This window comes from Oncorhynchus keta, chromosome 8 (genome assembly GCF_023373465.1).
Source record: "Oncorhynchus keta strain PuntledgeMale-10-30-2019 chromosome 8, Oket_V2, whole genome shotgun sequence".
Lineage (NCBI taxonomy): Eukaryota > Metazoa > Chordata > Actinopteri > Salmoniformes > Salmonidae > Oncorhynchus > Oncorhynchus keta.
The window spans coordinates 48,124,591-48,142,170 of NC_068428.1; the positions used below are offsets into that span (position 1 = coordinate 48,124,591).

The following is a 17,580-nucleotide window of genomic DNA, read 5'->3' on the forward strand; positions in this document are numbered from 1 at the left end:
ACAGGTGAGAACCAACTTGACTGAAGTGGAATAACAGGTGAGAACCAACAGATTACCTGACTGAAGTGGAATAACAGGTGAGAACCAACAGATTACCTGACTGAAGTGGAAGAACAGGTGAGAACCAACAGATTACCTGCCTGAAGTGGAATAACAGGTGAGAACCAACAGATTACCTGACTGAAGTGGAAGAATAGGTGAGAACCAACAGATTACCTGACTGAAGTGGAAGAACAGGTGAGAACCAACAGATTACCTGCCTGAAGTGGAAGAATAGGTGAGAACCAACAGATTACCTGCCTGAAGTGGAATAACAGGTGAGAACCAACAGATTACCTGACTGAAGTGGAATAACAGGTGAGAACCAACAGATTACCTGACTGAAGTGGAAGAACAGGTGAGAACCAACAGATTACCTGACTGAAGTGGAATAACAGGTGAGAACCAACAGATTACCTGACTGAAGTGGAATAACAGGTGAGAACCAACAGATTACCTGACTGAAGTGGAAGAACAGGTGAGAACCAACAGATTACCTGACTGAAGTGGAATAACAGGTGAGAACCAACAGATTACCTGACTGAAGTGGAAGAACAGGTGAGAACCAACAGATTACCTGCCTGAAGTGGAATAACAGGTGAGAACCAACAGATTACCTGACTGAAGTGGAAGAATAGGTGAGAACCAACAGATTACCTGACTGAAGTGGAAGAACAGGTGAGAACCAACAGATTACCTGCCTGAAGTGGAAGAATAGGTGAGAACCAACAGATTACCTGCCTGAAGTGGAATAACAGGTGAGAACCAACAGATTACCTGACTGAAGTGGAAGAATAGGTGAGAACCAACAGATTACCTGACTGAAGTGGAAGAACAGGTGAGAACCAACAGATTACCTGACTGAAGTGGAATAACAGGTGAGAACCAACAGATTACCTGACTGAAGTGGAATAACAGGTGAGAACCAACAGATTACCTGACTGAAGTGGAATAACAGGTGAGAACCAACAGATTACCTGCCTGAAGTGGAAGAATAGGTGAGAACCAACAGATTACCTGACTGAAGTGGAATAACAGGTGAGAACCAACAGATTACCTGACTGAAGTGGAATAACAGGTGAGAACCAACAGATTACCTGACTGAAGTGGAATAACAGGTGAGAACCAACAGATTACCTGACTGAAGTGGAAGAACAGGTGAGAACCAACAGATTACCTGACTGAAGTGGAATAACAGGTGAGAACCAACAGATTACCTGACTGAAGTGGAATAACAGGTGAGAACCAACAGATTACCTGACTGAAGTGGAAGAACAGGTGAGAACCAACAGATTACCTGACTGAAGTGGAATAACAGGTGAGAACCAACAGATTACCTGACTGAAGTGGAATAACAGGTGAGAACCAACAGATTACATGACTAAAGTGGAAGAATAGGTGAGAACCAACAGATTACCTGACTGAAGTGGAAGAACAGGTGAGAACCAACAGATTACCTGCCTGAAGTGGAAGAATAGGTGAGAACCAACAGATTACCTGACTGAAGTGGAAGAACAGGTGAGAACCAACAGATTACCTGCCTGAAGTGGAATAACAGGTGAGAACCAACAGATTACCTGCCTGAAGTGGAATAACAGGTGAGAACCAACAGATTACCTGACTGAAGTGGAATAACAGGTGAGAACCAACAGATTACCTGACTGAAGTGGAATAACAGGTGAGAACCAACAGATTACCTGACTGAAGTGGAAGAACAGGTGAGAACCAACAGATTACCTGACTGAAGTGGAATAACAGGTGAGAACCAACAGATTACCTGACTGAAGTGGAAGAATAGGTGAGAACCAACAGATTACCTGCCTGAAGTGGAATAACAGGTGAGAACCAACAGATTACCTGACTGAAGTGGAAGAATAGGTGAGAACCAACAGATTACCTGACTGAAGTGGAAGAACAGGTGAGAACCAACAGATTACCTGACTGAAGTGGAATAACAGGTGAGAACCAACAGATTACCTGACTGAAGTGGAAGAACAGGTGAGAACCAACAGATTACCTGACTGAAGTGGAATAACAGGTGAGAACCAACAGATTACCTGACTGAAGTGGAATAACAGGTGAGAACCAACAGATTACCTGACTGAAGTGGAAGAACAGGTGAGAACCAACAGATTACCTGACTGAAGTGGAATAACAGGTGAGAACCAACAGATTACCTGACTGAAGTGGAATAACAGGTGAGAACCAACAGATTACATGACTAAAGTGGAAGAATAGGTGAGAACCAACAGATTACCTGACTGAAGTGGAAGAACAGGTGAGAACCAACAGATTACCTGCCTGAAGTGGAAGAATAGGTGAGAACCAACAGATTACCTGACTGAAGTGGAAGAACAGGTGAGAACCAACAGATTACCTGCCTGAAGTGGAATAACAGGTGAGAACCAACAGATTACCTGCCTGAAGTGGAATAACAGGTGAGAACCAACAGATTACCTGACTGAAGTGGAATAACAGGTGAGAACCAACATATTACCTGACTGAAGTGGAATAACAGGTGAGAACCAACAGATTACCTGACTGAAGTGGAAGAACAGGTGAGAACCAACAGATTACCTGACTGAAGTGGAATAACAGGTGAGAACCAACAGATTACCTGACTGAAGTGGAATAACAGGTGAGAACCAACAGATTACCTGACTGAAGTGGAAGAACAGGTGAGAAACAACAGATTACCTGACTGAAGTGGAATAACAGGTGAGAACCAACAGATTACCTGACTGAAGTGGAATAACAGGTGAGAACCAACAGATTACCTGACTGAAGTGGAATAACAGGTGAGAACCAACAGATTACCTGACTGAAGTGGAAGAATAGGTGAGAACCAACAGATTACCTGACTGAAGTGGAATAACAGGTGAGAACCAACAGATTACCTGACTTAAGTGGAATAACAGGTGAGAACCAACAGATTACCTGACTGAAGTGGAATAACAGGTGAGAACCAACAGATTACCTGACTGAAGTGGAAGAACAGGTGAGAACCAACAGATTACCTGCCTGAAGTGGAATAACAGGTGAGAACCAACAGATTACCTGACTGAAGTGGAAGAATAGGTGAGAACCAACAGATTACCTGACTGAAGTGGAAGAACAGGTGAGAACCAACAGATTACCTGCCTGAAGTGGAAGAATAGGTGAGAACCAACAGATTACCTGACTGAAGTGGAAGAACAGGTGAGAACCAACAGATTACCTGCCTGAAGTGGAATAACAGGTGAGAACCAACAGATTACCTGCCTGAAGTGGAATAACAGGTGAGAACCAACAGATTACCTGACTGAAGTGGAATAACAGGTGAGAACCAACAGATTACCTGCCTGAAGTGGAATAACAGGTGAGAACCAACAGATTACCTGACTGAAGTGGAATAACAGGTGAGAACCAACAGATTACCTGACTGAAGTGGAATAACAGGTGAGAACCAACAGATTACCTGACTGAAGTGGAATAACAGGTGAGAACCAACAGATTACCTGCCTGAAGTGAAGTGAGGTCGGGCACTGATGCTGAGCGATTAGGCCTTCAGGCTCTCAGTCGGCGTTCCAATTCATCCCAAAGGTGTTTGTTGGGGTTGAGGTCAGGTCTCTGTGAATTCCAATCAAGTTCTTCCACACAAACCATTTCTGTATGGACCTCACTTTGTGCATGGGGCATTGTCTACCTGCCTATCTCCCTCTACCTACCTGTCTCCTTCTACATACCTGTCTCCCTCTACATACCTGTCTCCCTCTACCTACCTGTCTCCTTCTACATACCTGTCTCCCTCTACCTACCTGTCTCCTTCTACCTACCTGTCTCCATTCATACCTGTCTCCCTCTACATACCTGTCTCCCTCTACATACCTGTCTCCCTCTACCTACTTGTCTCCTTCTACCTACCTGTCTCCCTCTACCTACCTGTCTCCTTCTACATACCTGTCTCCCTCTACCTACCTGTCTCCTTCTACCTACCTGTCTCCATTCATACCTGTCTCCCTCTACATACCTGTCTCCCTCTACATACCTGTCTCCCTCTACCTACTTGTCTCCTTCTACCTACCTGTCTCCCTCTACCTACCTGTCTCCCTCTACATACCTGTCTCCCTCTACCTACCTGTCTCCATTCATACCTGTCTCCCTCTACTTACCTGTCTCCTTCTACCTACCTGTCTCCCTCTACCTACCTGTCTCCATTCATATCTGTCTCGCTCTACATACCTGTCTCCCTCTACCTACCTGTCTCCTTCTACATACCTGTCTCCCTCTACCTACCTGTCTCCCTCTACCTACCTGTCTCCTTCTACCTACCTGTCTCCCTCTACCTACCTGTCTCCTTCTACATACCTGTCTCCCTCTACCTACCTGTCTCCTTCTACATACCTGTCTCCCTCTACCTACCTGTCTCCTTCTACCTACCTGTCTCCCTCTACCTACCTGTCTCCATTCATATCTGTCTCGCTCTACATACCTGTCTCCCTCTACCTACCTGTCTCCTTCTACATACCTGTCTCCCTCTACATACCTGTCTCCGTCTACCTACCTGTCTCCATTCATACCTGTCTCCATCTACATACCTGTCTCCCTCTACATACCTGTCTCCCTCTACCTACCTGTCTCCCTCTACCTACCTGTCTCCTTCTACATACCTGTCTCCCTCTACATACCTGTCTCCTTCTACCTACCTGTCTCCATTCATACCTGTCTCCCTTCCTCTCTGTCTCCCTCTACATACCTGTCTCCATCTACCTACCTGTCTCCCTCTACCTACCTGTTTCCTACCTACCTGTCTCCCTCTACCTACCTGTCTCCTACCTACCTGTCTCCCTCTACCTACCTGTCTCCTTCTACCTACCTGTCTCCCTTCCTCTCTGTCTCCCTCTACCTACCTGTCTCCGTCTACCTACCTGTCTCCTACCTACCTGTCTCCCTCTACCTACCTGTCTCCCTCTACCTACCTGTCTCCTTCTACATACCTGTCTCCCTCTACATACCTGTCTCCCTCTACCTACCTGTCTCCCTCTACCTACATGTCTCCCTCTACCTACCTGTCTCCTTCTACATACCTGTCTCCCTCTACCTACCTGTCTCCTTCTACATACCTGTCTCCCTCTACCTACCTGTCTCCCTCTACCTACCTGTCTCCCTCTACCTACCTGTCTCCATTCATATCTGTCTCGCTCTACATACCTGTCTCCCTCTACCTACCTGTCTCCTTCTACATACCTGTCTCCCTCTACCTACCTGTCTCCTTCTACATACCTGTCTCCCTCTACCTACCTGTCTCCTTCTACATACCTGTCTCCCTCTACCTACCTGTCTCCTTCTACCTACCTGTCTCCCTCTACCTACCTGTCTCCATTCATATCTGTCTCGCTCTACATACCTGTCTCCCTCTACCTACCTGTCTCCTTCTACATACCCGTCTCCCTCTACATACCTGTCTCCCTCTACCTACTTGTCTCCTTCTACCTACCTGTCTCCCTCTACATACCTGTCTCCCTCTACCTACCTGTCTCCATTCATACCTCTCTCCCTCTACATACCTGTCTCCCTCTACATACCTGTCTCCCTCTACCTACCTGTCTCCCTCTACCTACCTGTCTCCTTCTACATACCTGTCTCCCTCTACCTACCTGTCTCCTTCTACCTACCTGTCTCCAGTCATACCTGTCTCCCTTCCTCTCTGTCTCCCTCTACATACCTGTCTCCCTCTACCTACCTGTCTCCCTCTACCTACCTGTCTCCTTCTACCTACCTGTCTCCCTCTACCTACCTGTCTCCTACCTACCTGTCTCCCTCTACCTACCTGTCTCCTTCTACCTACCTGTCTCCCTTCATCTCTGTCTCCCTCTACCTACCTGTCTCCCTCTACCTACCTGTCTCCTTCTACCTACCTGTCTCCCTCTACCTACCTGTCTCCCTCTACATACCTGTCTCCCTCTACCTACCTGTCTCCTTCTACCTACCTGTCTCCCTCTACCTACCTGTCTCCTACCTACCTGTCTCCCTCTACCTACATGTCTCCTTCTACCTACCTGTCTCCCTCTTCCGCAGAACCAGAAAGAAAAAACAAGTGCAGGTGTGATTGCAAGAGGAAAGTCATCCAGAGAGAAAGCTTTATTGCCTCGAAGGGGATGTGTGAGCAAAATAATCATAAAACAATTCATGTCATAAAACAAAACAGTCATTTGAGCGAGACACCTAACCCTAACCCTCTAACCCTCTAACCCGAACCCTAATCCTCTAACCTCTAACCCTAACCCTAACCTCTAACCCTAACCCTAACCTTAAACCTCTAACCTCTAACCCTCTGACCTCTAACCTCTAACCCGAACCCTAATCCTCTAACCCTAACCCTAACCTCTAACCTCTAACCCTAACCTTAAACCTCTAACCTCTAACCCTAACACTAACCTCTAACCCTAACACTAACCTCTAAACCTAACCCTAACCTTAAACCTCTAACCCTAACCTCTAAACCCTAACCTCTCAACCCTAACCTCTAAACCCTAACCTCTAAACCCTAACCCCTAACCTCTAACCCTAACCTATAAACCCTAACCTATAAACCCTAACATCTAACCCCTCACCCTAACCTCTACCCCTAACCTCTAAACCCTAACCCGAACCTCTAAACCCTAACCTCTAAACCCTTAACCCCTAACCTCTAACCCCTAATCCTAACTCCTAACCCTAACTCCTAAACCCTAATCCTAACCCCTAACCTCTAACCCCAACCTGTAACCCTAACCTCTAACCCTAATCGCTAACCTCTAAACCCTAACATCTAACCCCTCACCCTAACCTCTAACCCTAACCTCTAACCCTAACCCTAACCTCTAACCCTAAACCCTAACCTCTAAACCCTAACAAAGAACAACAAGACCACACACCAACAGAAACATGTTTTCCCTCCATCCTCTCAGTGTTTAACAGTGATGGTCTTCACCTCCGTGAAGAAGTGATAACTATCCCTCCCTCCTTCCCTCCCCACCCCTGAGTTCTTCATGCCTCCGAACGGTAGGTTCAGGTCTCTGACCAGCCAACAGTTGGTCCAGACAAGCCCCGCCTCTAACCTCCTCGCCACCCGGTGCACTCGCCCGACGTCACGCGTCCACACAGTCGCCGCCAGGCCATAACGTACCCCGTTGCCCTTAGCGACAGCATCGTCTTCGCCGTCGAAGGGGTTGACGCAGACGACGGGGCCGAAGATCTCGTCTTGCATCACACGGGACGACTCGGCTACGCCGGCGATGACGGTGGGACGCATGAAGTAGCCGCTGGTGTTACGTTGGGGGAGCAGCAGCGGGTCCTCGCCCTCCCCACACAGCACCGTGGCGCCCTCCGACCGAGCCAGGGTCACGAAGCTACGCACCTGGAGGGACAGGTTAGACAGGTGTATATGTTAATATAACCATAACACAGACCAGGGTCAGGAAGCTACGTACCTGGATGGGGGAGGGACAGGTTAGACAGGTGTATATGTTAATATTACCTGGAGGGGGCTGCCAAGGTAAATAACATGCGTGGACAGATTTCCCCACTTGTCCTGGACATTCCTGTATCATCCCTATATTCATTTAAATCAAGGCAGTCACTCCAAAAAACATGATATATACACTAACGTTCAAAAGTTTGGAGTCACTTAGAAATTTCCCTGTTTTTGAAAGAAAAACATTTTTTTTTGTCCATTAAAATAACATCAAAATGATCAGAAATACAGTGTAGACATTGTTAATGTTGTAAATGACTATTGTAGCTGGAAGCAGCTGATTTATAATGGAATATCTACATAGGCGAACAGAGGTCCATTATCAGCAACCATCACTCTTGTGTTCCAATGGCACGTTGTGTTAGCTCATCCAAGTTTATCATTTTAAAAGGCTAATTGATCATTAGAAAACCCTTTTGCGATTATGTTAGAACAGCTGAAAACTGTTGTCCTGATTAAAGAAGCAATAAAACTGGCCTCCTTCAGACTAGTTGAGTATCTGGAGCATCAGCATTTGTGGGTTCGATTACAGGCTCAAAATGGCCAGAAACAAAGAACTTTCTTCAGCTGTAAACTGTTGTGCTGATTAACGAAGCTGTCACCTTCTGACCTTAGTTCTTTTGTTATGTCTTTGTTTTAGGTTGGTCAGAGTGTGAGTTGGGGTGGGTTGTCTATGTTCCTTTTTCTATGTTGTGTTTTTGTGTTTGGCCTGGTATGGTTCTCAATCAGAGGCAGGTGTCATTAGTTAGACCGCTGATTGGCCAGCTCATTCCCCTCTAGACCACTGATTGGCCAGCTCATTCCCCTCTAGACCGCTGATTGGCCAGCTCATTCCCCTCTAGACCGCTGATTGGCCAGCTCATTCCCCTCTAGACCGCTGATTGGCCAGCTCATTCCCCTCTAGACCGCTGATTGGCCAGCTCATCCCCCTCTAGACCGCTGATTGGCCAGCTCATCCTCCTCTAGACCGCTGATTGGCCAGCTCATCCCCCTCTAGACCGCTGATTGGCCAGCTCATCCCCCTCTAGACCGCTGATTGGCCAGCTCATCCTCCTCTAGACCACTGATTGGCCAGCTCATCCTCCTCTAGACCACTGATTGGCCAGCTCATCCTCCTCTAGACCACTGATTGGCCAGCTCATTCCCCTCTAGACAGCTGATTGGCCAGCTCATTCCCCTCTGGACCGCTGATTGGCCAGCTCATTCCCCTCTAGACCGTTGATTGGCCAGCTCATTCCCCTCTAGACCGCTGAATGGCCAGCTCATCCTCCTCTAGACCACTGATTGGCCAGCTCATCCTCCTCTAGACCACTGATTGGCCAGCTCATCCTCCTCTAGACCACTGATTGGCCAGCTCATCCTCCTCTAGACCACTGATTGGCCAGCTCATCCTCCTCTAGACAGCTGATTGGCCAGCTCATTCCCCTCTAGACCGCTGATTGGCCAGCTCATTCCCCTCTAGACCGTTGATTGGCCAGCTCATTTCCCCTCTAGACCGCTGAATGGCCAGCTCATCCTCCTCTAGACCACTGATTGGCCAGCTCATCCTCCTCTAGACCGCTGATTGGCCAGCTCATCCTCTTCAGAAGTATGACATCCTCCTCTAGACCACTGATTGGCCAGCTCATCCTCCTCTAGACAGCTGATTGGCCAGCTCATTCCCCCTCTAGACCGCTGATTGGCCAGCTCATTCCCCTCTAGACCGCTGATTGGCCAGCTCATTCCCCTCTAGACCGCTGAATGGCCAGCTCATCCTCCTCTAGACCACTGATTGGCCAGCTCATCCTCCTCTAGACCACTGATTGGCCAGCTCATTCCCCTCTAGACCACTGATTGGCCAGCTCATCCTCCTCTAGACCACTGATTGGCCAGCTCATTCCCCTCTAGACCACTGATTGGCCAGCTCATCCTCCTCTAGACCACTGATTGGCCAGCTCATTCCCCTCTAGACCACTGATTGGCCAGCTCATTCCCCTCTAGACCACTGATTGGCCAGCTCATCCTCCTCTAGACCACTGATTGGCCAGCTCATTCCCCTCTAGACCACTGATTGGCCAGCTCATCCTCCTCTAGACCACTGATTGGCCAGCTCATTCCCCTCCAGACCACTGATTGGCCAGCTCATTCCCCTCCAGACCGCTGATTGGCCAGCTCATTCCCTCTAGACCGCTGATTGGCCAGCTCATCCTCCTCTAGACCGCTGATTGGCCAGCTCATCCTCCTCTAGACCGCTGATTGGCCAGCTCATCCTCCTCTAGACCGCTGATTGGCCAGCTCATCCTCCTCTAGACCACTGATTGGCCAGCTCATCCTCCTCTAGACCACTGATTGGCCAGCTCATCCTCCTCTAGACCACTGATTGGCCAGCTCATCCTCCTCTAGACCACTGATTGGCCAGCTCATCCTCCTCTAGACCACTGATTGGCCAGCTCATCCTCCTCTAGACCACTGATTGGCCAGCTCATCCTCCCTCTAGACCACTGATTGGCCAGCTCATTCCCCTCTAGACCACTGATTGGCCAGCTCATCCTCCTCTAGACCACTGATTGGCCAGCTCATCCTCCTCTAGACCACTGATTGGCCAGCTCATCCTCCTCTAGACCACTGATTGGCCAGCTCATCCTCCTCTAGACCACTGATTGGCCAGCTCATCCTCCTCTAGACCACTGATTGGCCAGCTCATCCTCCTCTAGACCACTGATTGGCCAGCTCATCCTCCTCTAGACCACTGATTGGCCAGCTCATCCTCCTCTAGACCACTGATTGGCCAGCTCATCCTCCTCTAGACCACTGATTGGCCAGCTCATCCTGCTCTAGACCACTGATTGGCCAGCTCATCCTCCTCTAGACCACTGATTGGCCAGCTCATCCTCCTCTAGACCACTGATTGGCCAGCTCATCCTCCCCTCTAGACCACTGATTGGCCAGCTCATCCTCCTCTAGACCACTGATTGGCCAGCTCATCCTCCTCTAGACCACTGATTGGCCAGCTCATCCTCCTCTAGACCACTGATTGGCCAGCTCATCCTCCTCTAGACCACTGATTGGCCAGCTCATCCTCCTCTAGACCACTGATTGGCCAGCTCATCCTCCTCTAGACCACTGATTGGCCAGCTCATCCTCCTCTAGACCACTGATTGGCCAGCTCATCCTCCTCTAGACCACTGATTGGCCAGCTCATCCTCCTCTAGACCACTGATTGGCCAGCTCATCCTCCTCTAGACCACTGATTGGCCAGCTCATCCTCCTCTAGACCACTGATTGGCCAGCTCATCCTCCTCTAGACCACTGATTGGCCAGCTCATCCTCCTCTAGACCACTGATTGGCCAGCTCATCCTCCTCTAGACCACTGATTGGCCAGCTCATCCTCCTCTAGACCACTGATTGGCCAGCTCATCCTCCTCTAGACCACTGATTGGCCAGCTCATCCTCCTCTAGACCACTGATTGGCCAGCTCATCCTCCTCTAGACCACTGATTGGCCAGCTCATCCTCCTCTAGACCACTGATTGGCCAGCTCATCCTCCTCTAGACCACTGATTGGCCAGCTCATCCCTCCTCTAGACCACTGATTGGCCAGCTCATCCTCCTCTAGACCACTGATTGGCCAGCTCATCCTCCTCTAGACCACTGATTGGCCAGCTCATCCTCCTCTAGACCACTGATTGGCCAGCTCATCCTCCTCTAGACCACTGATTGGCCAGCTCATCCTCCTCTAGACCACTGATTGGCCAGCTCATCCTCCTCTAGACCACTGATTGGCCAGCTCATCCTCCTCTAGACCACTGATTGGCCAGCTCATCCTCCTCTAGACCACTGATTGGCCAGCTCATCCTCCTCTAGACCACTGATTGGCCAGCTCATCCTCCTCTAGACCACTGATTGGCCAGCTCATCCTCCTCTAGACCACTGATTGGCCAGCTCATCCTCCTCTAGACCACTGATTGGCCAGCTCATCCTCCTCTAGACCACTGATTGGCCAGCTCATCCTCCTCTAGACCACTGATTGGCCAGCTCATCCTCCTCTAGACCACTGATTGGCCAGCTCATCCTCCTCTAGACCACTGATTGGCCAGCTCATCCTCCTCTAGACCACTGATTGGCCAGCTCATCCTCCTCTAGACCACTGATTGGCCAGCTCATCCTCCTCTAGACCACTGATTGGCCAGCTCATCCTCCTCTAGACCACTGATTGGCCAGCTCATCCTCCTCTAGACCACTGATTGGCCAGCTCATCCTCCTCTAGACCACTGATTGGCCAGCTCATCCTCCTCTAGACCACTGATTGGCCAGCTCATCCTCCTCTAGACCACTGATTGGCCAGCTCATCCTCCTCTAGACCACTGCTTGGCCAGCTCATCCTCCTCTAGACCACTGATTGTCCAGCTCATCCTCCTCTAGACCACTGATTGGCCAGCTCATCCTCCTCTAGACCACTGATTGGCCAGCTCATCCTCCTCTAGACCACTGATTGGCCAGCTCATCATACTCTAGGAAATAGACAGCATTTTCAAAATGGTCTGTTTGAGATACTTCAACAATCCCACCTCAATCTTGTAAGTATTTGTTGTTCTTTAATTTATGCTTTGGCCACAAATACGAGTAAAGGATGAGACAACAACATTATTTGGGTAACAGAATGTTCACTTTTAAAAGTCACTTTAAAACCGCACATTTTCTCTCTGCCCAAAGGGGGAAATGTGTGGAATTGCAGGAAATTAGTTTTAAATTAGTTTTAAATTAGTTTTAAATTAGTTTTAAATTAGTTTTAAATTAGTTTTAAATTAGTTTTAAATTAGTTTTAAATTAGTTTTAAATTAGTTTTAAATTAGTTTTAAATTAGTTTTAAATGAGCTTTTAGGTCCAATGCCAGCTGTTTTTTCCTTCTCAATGTCAAATCATTTCTGGGTAATAATGAACTACATTACTGTGATTCTTTTAAAGTAAAATGGTCAAAAGAGAAACAGAAATGTTTCTTAGCAAAGAACTTCTGCCAGGACTGAAGTGGGGAGAGGAAAACGGACAACTAGCTGCTACTGGCAGAGAGGTTTGGTCCTCCATCTTAAACTAAACCCTAAGGGAAACACTGTTAATACCCTGTGTATTATGTAACGTCATACCTTCTCCAGGTGTTCCCTGCTGACCAGAGCTCCGTTATTGTTGTCGGGGTCGGAGGGCGCACCAGTCTTCCATTCCGCGCGGCCGCCACAAACCTCTTCAGGAACTCTGGGTAAATACTCCTCTCTACGTAGATCCTACTGGTGCACAGACAGATCTCACCCTGGTGATGAGGAGGAGGAGGAGGAGGAAGAGGAGGAGGAAGGAGGAGGAAGAGGAGGAAGAGGAGGAGGAAGAGGGGAGGAAGAGGATGAAGAGGGGAGGAAGAGGATGAGGAGGAGGATGAGGAGGATGGAGGAGGAAGAGGGGAGGAAGAGGTGGGGGAGGAAGAGGAGGAGGAGGAAGAGGATGAAGAGGGGGAGGAAGAGGATGAGGAGGAGGAGGAGGAGGAGGAGGAGGAGGAGGAGGAGGAGGAAGAGGGTCACCTTACTTTCAGCTAGCAAAAATGTGAGAAATGTCACCACCATGTGGCCAATACATGAACTTGCAACATCTGTTATAGAGGGTCAATCAGAAGAGTTTCATGTATAAAACGGTCATGAACACAGCCGATATGATTCCTCATTCTACATGATAGAGAACATGACACTTCTACCAATGCATTTATTTTATCTAAGCATTCTATAATGTTGCATCATCTCACTCAACTGCAAACTCAATATTCCACGATTGGTCAGACTTTTATTTTGTACCTTTATTTAACTAGGCAAGTCAGTTTTAAGAACAAATTCTGATGATGCTCTCGCACTATAGTCCCCTTCTTACCCTATTGGCTCATCCTGAGTCCCCTCTTACCCTATTGGCTCATCCTGAGTCCCCTTCTTACCCTATTGGCTCATCCTGAGTCCCCTTCTTACCCTATTGGCTCACCCTGAGTCCCCTTCTTACCCTATTGGCTCATCCTGAGTCCCCTCTTACCCTATTGGCTCACCCTGAGTCCCCTTCTTACCCTATTGGCTCATCCTGAGTCCCCTCTTACCCTATTGGCTCACCCTGAGTCCCCTCTTACCCTATTGGCTCATCCTGAGTCCCCCTCTTACCCTATTGGCTCATCCTGAGTCCCTCTCTTACCCTATTGGCCCATCCTGAGTCCCCCTCTTACCCTATTGGCTCACCCTGAGTACCACTCTTACCCTATTGGCTCATCCTGAGTCCCTCTCTTACCCTATTGGCCCATCCTGAGTACCCCTCTTACCCTATTGGCTCACCCTGAGTACCCCTCTTACCCTATTGGCTCACCCTGAGTCCCACTCTTACCCTATTGGCTCATCCTGAGTCCCTCTCTTACCCTATTGGCCCATCCTGAGTACCCCTCTTACCCTATTGGCTCATCCTGAGTCCCCCTCTTACCCTATTGGCTCATCCTGAGTCCCTCTCTTACCCTATTGGCCCATCCTGAGTCCCCCTTATACCCTATTGGCTCATCCTGAGTGCCTCTCTTACCCCATCCTGAGTACCCCTCTTACCCTATTGGCCCATCCTGAGTGCCTCTCTCACTCTATTGACCCGTCCTGAGTCTTACTCTCACCTGATTGGAGAAGGAGGATCGTACGGTGGTGGTGACAGCTTGGTCTAGGTCAGCGTCTGAGAAGACGATGGCGGGGTTCTTCCCACCCAGCTCCAGGCTCAGCTTCTTACAGAACGGAGCCGAGCGCTCTGTGATCCGCTGGGCTGTCGCCGTGGAGCCCGTGAAACTGACCAATGGGACGTCAGGGTGGCCCACGAGAGCGTCGCCCGCCCGCGGGCCGGTGCCGAACACCATGTTGACCACACCCGGAGGAAACCCTGGGGGGAGAGGGAGGGGAGAAGAGGAGAGGAGGAGAGGAGGAGAGGAGAGGAGGAGAAGCGGAGAGGAGGAGAGGAGAAGAGGAGAGGAGAAGAGGAGAAGAGAAGAGGAGAAGAGGAGAAGAGGAGGAGAAGAGGAGAGGAAGAGGAGAAGAGGAGAAGAGGAGAGGAGGAGAAGCGGAGAGGAGGGAGAGGAGAGGAAGAGAAGAAGAGGAGAAGAGGAGAGGAGGAGAAGCGGAGAGGAGGGAGAAGCGGAGAGGAGGAGAGGAGAAGAGGAGAGGAGAAGAGGAGAAGAGAAGAGGAGAAGAGGAGAAGAGGAGGAGAAGAGGAGAGGAAGAGGAGAAGAGGAGGAGAGGAGAAGAGGAGAAGAAGAGAAGAGGAGAAGAGGAGAAGAGGAGAGGAGAAGAGGAGAAGAGAAGAGGAGAGGAGGAGAAGAGAAGAGGAGAGGAGAAGAGGAGAGGAGAGGAGAAGAGGAGAAGAGAAGAGGAGAGGAGGAGAAGAGGAGAGGAGAGGAGAAGAGAAGAGGAGGAGGAGGAGAGGAGAAGAGAAGAGGAGGAGAGGAGAAGAGGAGAAGAGGAGAAGAGAAGAGGAGAGGAGAAGAGAAGAGGAGAAGAGGAGAGGAGAAGAGGAGAAGAGAAGAGGAGGAGAAGAGAAGAGGAGAGGAGAAGAGGAGAGGAGGAGGAGAAGAGGAGAAGAGAAGAGGAGAGGAGAAGAGGATAGGAGAGGAGAGGAGAAGAGAAGAGAAGAGAAGAGAAGAGAAGAGAAGAGAAGAGAAGAGAAGAGGAGAAGAGGAGAAGAGAAGAGGAGAGGAGAAGAGAAGAGGAGACGAGGAGAAGAGGAGAGGAGAAGAAGAGAAGAAGAGAAGAGGAGAGGAGAAGAGGAGAAGAGGAGAGGAGAGGAGAAGAGGAGAAGAGGAGAGGAGAGGAGAAGAAGAGAAGAGAAGAGGAGAGGAGGAGAGGAGGAGAGGAGAGGAGAAGAGGAGAGGAGAGGAGAGGAGAAGGGGAGAAGAGAGGAGAGGAGAAGAGGAGAGGAGAAGGGAGAGGAAGAGAAGAGGAGAGGAGGAGAGGAGAAGAGGAGAGGAGAAGCGGAGAGGAGAAGAAGAGAAGAAGGGAGAGGAGAAGAGGGGAGAGGAGAAGAGGGAGAGGAGAAGAGGAGAGAGAGGAGGAGAGGAGAAGAGGAGAGGAGAAGAGGAGAGGAGAAGAGGAGAAGAGAAGAGGAGAAGGGGAGAGGAGAAGAGGAGAAGGGGAGAGGAGAAGAGAGGAGAGAAGAGGGGAGAGGAGAAGAGAAGAGAGGAGAAGAGGAGAGGAGAGGAGGAGAGAGAGAAGAGGAGAGGAGAAGAGGAGATGAGAAGAGGAGAGGAGAAGAGGAGAAGAGGAGAGGAGAGGAGAGGAGAGGAGAGGAGAGGAGAGGAGAGGAGGAGAAGAGAGGAGGAGAGGAGAAGAGGAGAAGAGGAGAGGAGAAGAGGAGAAGAGAAGAGAAGAGGAGAGGAGAAGAGGAGAAGAAGAGAAGAAGGGGAGAGGAGAAGAGAGGAGAAGAGGGGAGAGGAGAAGAGAAGAGAGGAGAAGAGGAGAGGAGAGGAGGAGAGGAGAAGAGGAGAGGAGAAGAGGAGATGAGAAGAGGAGAAGGGGAGAGGAGAAGAGGAGAAGAGGAGAGGAGAGGAGAGGAGGAGAAGAAGAGAGGAGGAGAGGAGAAGAGGAGAAGAGGAGAGGAGAAGAGAAGAGGAGAAGAGGAGAGGAGAAGAGAGGAGAGGAGGAGAGAAGAGGAGAAGAGGAGAAGAGAAGAGGAGAAGAGAAGAGGAGAAGAGGAGAGGAGAAGGGGAGAGGAGAAGGGGAGAGGAGAAGGGGAGAGGAGAAGGGGAGAGGAGAAGAGGAGAGGAGGAGAGGAGAGGAGAAGAGGAGAAGAGAAGAGAAGAGGAGAAGAGGAGAGGAGAAGAGGAGGAGAGGAGAGGAGAAGAGAAGAGGAGAAGAGGAGAAGAGGAGAAGAGAGGAGAGGAGAAGAGGAGAGGAGAAGAGAGAGAGGAGAAGAGGAGAGGAGAAGAGGAGAGAGGAGAAGAGGAGAAGAGAAGAGGAGAAGGGGAGAGGAGGAGAGGAGAAGAGGAGAGGAGAAGAGGAGAAGAGAAGAGGAGAAGAGGAGAGGAGAAGGGGAGAGGAAGAGAAGAGGAGAGGAGGAGAGGAGAAGAGGAGAAGAAGAGAAGAAGGGGAGAGGAGAAGGGAGAGGAGGAGAAGAAGAGGGAGAAGAGGAGAGAGGAGAGGAGAGGAGGAGAGGAGAGGAGGAGAAGCGGAGAGGAGGAGGGAGAAGAGGAGAGGAGAAGAGGAGAAGAGGAGAAGAGGAGGAGAAGAGGAGAGGAAGAGGAGAAGAGGAGGAGAGGAGAAGAGGAGAAGAAGAGAAGAGGAGAAGAGGAGAAGAGGAGAGGAGAAGAGGAGAAGAGAAGAGGAGAGGAGGAGAAGAGAAGAGGAGAGGAGAAGAGGAGAAGAGGAGAGGAGAGGAGAAGAGGAGAAGAGGAGAAGAGAAGAGGAGAGGAGAAGAGAAGAGGGAGGAGAGAGAGGAGGAGAGGAGAAGAGGAGAAGAGGAGAAGTGGAGAGGAGAAGAGAAGAGGAGAGGAGAAGAGAAGAGGAGAGGAGGAGAGGAGGAGAGAGGAGAAGAGGAGAAGAGGAGAAGAGAAGAGGAGAGGAGGAGAGGAGAAGAGAAGGAGAGGAGGAGAGGAGAGGAGAAGAGGAGAAGAGAAGAGGAGAAGAGGAGAAGAGGAGAAGAGAGGAGAGGAGAAGAGGAGAGGAGAAGAGAAGAGGAGAAGAGAGGAGAGGAGAAGAGGAGAGGAGAAGAGGAGAGGAGAAGAGGAGAAGAGAAGAGGAGAGGAGAAGGGGAGAGGAAGAGAAGAGGAGAGGAGGAGAGGAGAAGAGGAGAAGAAGAGAAGAAGGGGAGAGGAGAAGCGGGAGAGGAGAGGAGGAGAAGAGGAGAGGAGAAGAGGAGAAGAAGAGAAGAAGGGGAGAGGAGAAGAGAAGAGAGGAGAAGAGGAGAGGAGAGGAGAAGAGAAGAGGAGAAGGGGAGAGGAGAAGAGAGGAGAGGAGGAGAGGAGAGGAGAAGAGGAGAGGAGAAGAGGAGAAGAGGAGAGGAGAGGAGGGAGAAGAAGAGAAGAAGGGGAGAGG

The 17,580-nt window shown here is 49.8% G+C and overlaps 2 protein-coding genes across 2 annotated transcripts in view; both read right to left on the reverse strand.

Annotated features, from left to right (window-relative positions):
* The window catches only part of sgk1 (serum/glucocorticoid regulated kinase 1), a 335,423-nt gene that overhangs the window by 178,603 nt on the left and 139,240 nt on the right, over positions 1–17,580 (reverse strand). The gene's annotated exons all lie outside the window — the stretch shown is intronic.
* The window catches only part of aldh8a1 (aldehyde dehydrogenase 8 family, member A1), a 30,522-nt gene continuing 19,064 nt past the window's right edge, over positions 6,123–17,580 (reverse strand). Inside the window, 4 exon segments of the mRNA XM_052524605.1 lie at positions 6,123–7,417; positions 12,655–12,728; positions 12,731–12,815; positions 14,181–14,437. Of these exon segments, the coding sequence (XP_052380565.1) occupies positions 6,965–7,417; positions 12,655–12,728; positions 12,731–12,815; positions 14,181–14,437 (869 nt within the window). The 3' untranslated portion in view covers positions 6,123–6,964.